Source organism: Pinus tabuliformis, chromosome 2_2 (genome assembly GCF_031772625.1).
Source record: "Pinus tabuliformis cultivar Carrire ecotype Pingquan chromosome 2_2, CPIR1, whole genome shotgun sequence".
Lineage (NCBI taxonomy): Eukaryota > Viridiplantae > Streptophyta > Pinopsida > Pinales > Pinaceae > Pinus > Pinus tabuliformis.
The window spans coordinates 439,367,324-439,373,323 of record NC_142300.1 but is presented as its reverse complement, the minus strand read 5'-3'; the positions used below and the strand labels follow the sequence as shown (position 1 = coordinate 439,373,323).

General features: G+C 40.2%; 1 protein-coding gene across 4 annotated transcripts in view; it reads left to right on the top strand.

The window, feature by feature from the left end:
* The first annotated feature begins 940 nt into the window (after nucleotides 1-940).
* LOC149193158 (diiron containing four-helix bundle family ferritin protein, putative (Protein of unknown function DUF455)) overlaps nucleotides 941-6,000 on the top strand; it is a 155,877-nt gene continuing 150,817 nt past the window's right edge. For 2 of the 4 annotated variants that reach the window (XM_089404799.1, XM_089404801.1), the window contains exon 1: nucleotides 941-1,757. In XM_089404799.1, the coding sequence (XP_089260925.1) occupies nucleotides 1,176-1,757 (582 nt within the window). In that variant the 5' untranslated portion in view covers nucleotides 941-1,175. The remainder of the gene's footprint in view (nucleotides 1,758-6,000) is intronic. The other 2 variants (XR_016254422.1, XM_089404800.1) reach the window with 1 other exon arrangement.

The window sequence follows — 6,000 nt, the reverse complement described above, 5'->3', positions numbered from 1 at the left end:
GAAGCATCCAATACCATGGACCGAAAACCATTGATCCCAAAAAACATGTGCGAAAATCATGCACAAAACCATAGGTGGGTCCGCCCAACCTGACATAGGGCCCAAAACCAAAATTTTCTGGGGCGCTGCCCCGAACCCCATAAAGTGGGGTTACGAGTGCCCCTCAAACCCCCTGTTAACTACGTGGAAAGAATATAACACAACCCAAAAAAGTTAAACCCTAACCACAAAAAATATGATTTTTCCTCGAGAAAATTGAAACTTAGGCTAATGAGGGAATGATGACACTCTACGAACTTTGGTGCGCCCGAGTAATCCAAAACTTGAAACTTGAGTTTTCAAGCTTGAAACCTTGAACACAACCCAATTCACACTCGATTCAATATATCAACCTCAAACACATGTCAGCGAGGTCAAATGTACAATATCTTGCCGAAACTGCTGACTCACTTTCATACTTTGTCAATTGCCAACAACGGGTGGAGATTCCATTAGCATTTGAAATTCTTTTAGGGGGAAACTACCGAGATTTTGATAGATTGAAACATGAAAGAAGCTGCCCAACAATCTGACATTCCATGGTCCGCTGGTGCTCCAAATGTATGCCATAAGTTAAACCCTAACCATAGAACATATAAGACGTCCTTGAAAATTGGAACTCAAACCAACAAGGGAATAATGACCATCTACGACCACTAGAATGCCAAAGAATACCGGATAAGAACAATAAGCCATATGACCAAAAATCTCCATTATGACCAAAATACAATAATTTACTATGATATTCTTTATTAAAAATAAAAATAAAAATATTAATTTTTAAAATTTTAACCTATTTATTATTATTATAAATTCATCTTAAACTCGTAAATAAACTAAAACCACAATTAATTGATTATCCCTTTCCACATGCATTGATCACTACATTGTATCATTAACAAAAATAAAGAGGAGATGGATATACGAGGCAATCGCTCTGTTATTTGTGGGGTTTACATATGTAATGAGCAGGATAATTGAGAATGGTTTCGCTATTTTTGGATTCAAAAAATGAAAGCTTACAAATTTCTACCGCACGTATCGGTTAGCCGCTCAGAAAATCCAAATCGCTGGGCGTTATCTTATTCTCTTGTTAACTCAGAATGAACATATTTTTGTAAATAGGCAGTGGCCTTATGTATTGCAACAATTGCTCCGTACGTTTCAAGCTCAATTCAGTGACTCCTTTGTATACAAATAATAATCTACCCACAATACAACCAGGAAATCGTGAAGATGGTTACAGGTTAGAAGGCAGCTTCCAATTTATGAAGATGGTAATGCAGGCCAAATCTGTCATGCACCTGTTGACTTCCTGCGCCTCGAACCTTCGACCCCATCGCCCTACCTCTTATTCCTCTCTTCCATTCTCTAGGCATTCACATACAATTACTAAGACAAATGCATCCGAATGGCAGGGACTGCCGGGATGGAGAAAAAGCAGAGTGAACGAGAATCGCAGGTGGGGTGTTAAAGGTCCAGAGGAGGCTGCTGAACTCCCACTTTCCACTGCACACCACAAGAAGAGTTATGAGAACGACAATGAGAATACATGCTCTTCCCTTGCCGAGTGGGGAGCCCTGGTTCTCTCCACTGCGGATCCTGTTCACAAGGCCCGTCTCTCCCACTACGCATATAAACAGTGGTGCAATGGAAAAATCCCCATTGGTGCAATAGAGCCCCCCGAGAAGCCCTCCCGCCCAGACAAACCAGAGCTGGTATGTATATATGCAATGCTCTTCCTTCTCGTCTTGACATTTTTATAAGTTAACTACTCTCAGAGAAGAATATTCTACAGCCCGGCCAGAGAAGAATTCGCGTTCTGTTCACACTATCCTATTCTTTCATTGTAGTGTGTTTTCTTCCCTCTGTCCATTTACTAAAATTTGAATATAAAGGCTATCTTAAGTCTCCCCAACTACAAACACCTAATTTTCTCACCTGCATCAGTTGCAGGCCCTATCTCTGCACTTATTGTGTGTTATTTAATGTCCTACTGTTGCATTGTAGTGTTGCTGTTTACGGGTCTTATTACTGCGTCTTATAGCATAGAAGAGCCGATACAGTTTGTCAATGTTGTGGTGTGAAACAACAGCCAGTCCACCTATCTTGTGTCATCTTGGCATAAAATCTCCTTCTCACTACCTTGAAAGAGGTAATCAAGATTAAACTAGTGTATTTTCACACTAAGACAACAACATTGCACCAAAGCGACAAGCATAATTTTAAAATAAGTTTTATAATATCTAAAGTTTATATGATTCGGCAATTTTAACATTAAATAATTTCTCAAGAGCTACATTGGATCACGTTTTCTTTTTATTCCTTTCCATTCTACTAAGTTGCATTGAGCATAACTAAATGTTTGTTTGCAGCATGTATGGCCAGAGCTGAGTGACCTGAAGGGCAACATAATTGGATCTTTCATCAAGATCCCAGACTTTCAAATAAAAATAACTCAGCCTCTCGTTCAGAAAATAGAGCAATAGAATGGAACATTTATGCTTAAGAAATGCATTTTTACAATAGATTCAGATTTTTTTTTTTTTTTTTAAGACAATTAGGGTTGGGGTTCTAGTTCCCCAATTCCTAATTTCCTGATGAGTGCCACACCCACTCTGGGTTCTTGTGCTGACTCTGATCACACCCACAATTTGTGTAACCTTGCCTAGTTGGCATTGATTCTATTATATTTTTTCGTAGTTTACTTTGTAAAGATTCAGTTGTCTCAATCTCGTTTTAGTTTTTTATCTCAAACATTTCTTCAATCCCTAAGCGTGTTGAAGGTTTATCAAACCAGGGGCATGAAAGGTGATCTAATCGGATGTTGATAATGGAGGTAAGTGAGACCTAAGAAAGTGCAGAAAGTTTAAGGGTAAGGCATTGGCTAAGTAGTTGAATGGTTGACTAGATAAGTGATAGACTAAGAAAACTGACCCGGTAAGAGTTGACAAGGAAGAATTAAAGGGATATAATTGATAGGGTAGAATCAAATGGAAGAGTACATTGTCAATGAAAGAATGAGGGCAATGGGAATAATGCTGATTGAGTGTGTCAAAAGATACTTGGATGGTTAAAGACATGTGGTTGATGAGCACTTGTTGACAAAGTGTAGACAATGAATAATTGGTCCTGTTAAAATTGGCAACTAGGGCTAAATTCCACTTTGGACATCTCATCTGATGGAGATAATCATTGCATTGAATTCCTCTTTTCAAGAGGACCAAAATCGACTTAAAGATGACCTCCAGCCTTATTTGACACATTCTATGAACATCTTTCATAGCCTTACATCAATCTGAGGTGAGCCGCAGCTCTAGGAGGAAGGTCGAGGTTGGGAAGAGGATCATTTGAGGTCTGTTTTGTCTCTTTCAGGGGGGCGAGTAGGACGAGAAGGCAGCCACTGTGGTTAAGGGTAATTCTGGGCATTATTTGAAGGTTGTTTTGTGTGGACAGGTCACTGAACCAGGAGCGGCAGGTCTGATTTAGGGCTAGAACAGCAGTATATATAGTGCAGACCTTGCTTGGAGGCTGGCCGTAGTTGTTAGAGGTGTTTTGGAGCAGTGGAAGAGGGCTAAAGTGCTGGTGCTTAGCCCTAACCAGGTCACCGGAACCTACAGCAGAGAAGCAGACCCAGAACAAAGGAGATTTAAGGTATGTTAATGCAGAAAGCCTAGGAAGGAAAGCCGCAGTTGTTGAGAGACCATAGGAACTGTTTGGAAGAGTTTGATAGTGGCTATTAGTAGCCCTAACCAAGCAGCAAGCTACATCAGTCAGAATTTCAGACTTTACAGACAGTGATTTAACAAGTCAATTTTGACTTATATTATTGTACTTTCTCTCTCTCTCTCTGTGCTGAACATTTGGTATAATAATAAGAAGAATTGATCAAAAGGTTTTCCCCATCTTGGGGTTTTTCCCTGTCATTAGCCAAATTCTGGTGTTCTCTTGTCTTGGCTTGTCTTTTGCATTTAATATTTATGTTCTTTATTCAGTTACTGTCCATGTGATAATGGTTTATGTGATTGCTATTGGAAATTTAATGGAATTGAAAATGGGCTTATATGGAACATTGAAGTAATTGTCCTAAACAAAGAACATGTTAACTAAAATTAACAGGTACACTACGAGGATGGCGGTGGAAGTGTCGTTCCACTGGAATGTGGCTGATAGTTACAAAGAAGCTCGATCACCCATAATAGTTTATTTTTGGACTTGTAACCAAATCTTAGAGGAAGGACAAGTGGATGCATGATAGCTTGTTTTGTAGCATCATATGAGCACAATGTTGGCGACAAATCAACAATAATTGTCAAACTAACTCACTGATCATTTCTTCAGAATTTCCATCACTGTCTAGAACTGTTAGTTTCCAGACTTAACTTGGAGAAATCTTTGAGGACGGATAGAAATCATTTTGTCTTCTAAACATTTTCTAAGGAAAGAGACAGGAGAAGAGAGTTGTAGGATTTTCTGTTAGTGTGGGAATGTAGAAGATGAACTATTGTAACTAACGTTTGGAGATGGCTCATAATAAGGCAGACTGTAGGATGGAGAAAATTTAGCAAGTTAGAGTGGAGATGATGAAGCTATAGTGAGTATATGTATAAGTGTACCAGAGAGAGCGCTGAGAGAGACAATTTGTGTAGTTGAGAATTCACATGTCAACCGTTGTGGCGAGTAGAGGGAGGGTTGAAAACCTATTACGACACAATCTCTCTCCCAAAGATGTAAAGTCCAACACCTAGGTGAAAACATGTGAAACGAGGAGGTTGGCCATGTGACCCATGATTGCTCCCTCCTACATTTATACACCCAATGTGTGGGCGTCCTTCATTATAGCTACCCTTGTACCATGGCATGTGGCTTGGAGCCTTCCCTCTTGCCCCCACTTTGTTCCATCATTACTTCACATGAAACCACCTAATAGGGTCCTTTATTAACCTCTCTTGTCGAGCAAGGTAACACCTGTACATTCTAAAGCCCATTTGGAAGGACATGCCACTATGAAGTGTCCACTTTTGCCCCTGATTACCAAGCTTATTTACTCAATTGCACTAATGAATTGTTGTACTGGAAGGTGAGGAGACACATTGGATTTTATACAGGATTGCAAGTGGGTCTTCATCTTGGACTTGGTCTCCCTATACGAGATTCAAGCCCTCGAAAGGTTCATAATGGCACTTGGAGGGTGAGCGTTACCACAACAGAGCATTGATTGCCACACCATGGGCTTCTTCAACACCACATATTGCTTGTTCGTGCCCCAACTATACAAAGACGATGATGCACTTGGACCATGTTGCCTAGCCGGCCACACATTTGCACCCAACACTTGGTAGCTGATCCAGGGCCTAGATGGGGTTTTGTCTCATCTGGAGAGACACAGGAGGGCATGCATCATCTTCTAGCCCTCACTGATGGAGCATCGACTTGTTATTGAGCCACTGGAGACCCATGAGACCATTGATTGTGCCCCACAACCACTTGGGAGCACCATAGGATGTTTTGCTTGGAAATCAAGGAGCCACTTCCTTGATTATCATTTTTGGAGCCCTCCTTGTTAGTTTCTATAGCATCAGATGTGTTTTAGCCACAAAATTTGGTGGAGAGGCAAGAATGCATGAGATCTCCAAAACCTAGAAATTGTTTCTGGAAATTCCACCTAGAGATGACTTAATTAGATTATTGGCCTATTTTTTTAATGTTTCCTAAGTCTAAACATAGGAAAACTGGTTAATTAATCATAATTAATTAAGTCAAGGTGAGAATAGTCTAGAAGCTCTCACAGATCGATCCAGAAATGATTTGAGCCATCGATTAAGATTTAATTTTGGCCGTTGGAGTCCCAATAGAAAGATATAAGAAGGGATCCATGTGGTGATGGAGAACACACTAGTAGTTTGATTTCCTTGGCAGATTGATTTCTAGAGAGCAACAGTAGTTGTCGGAAAGCCAGAA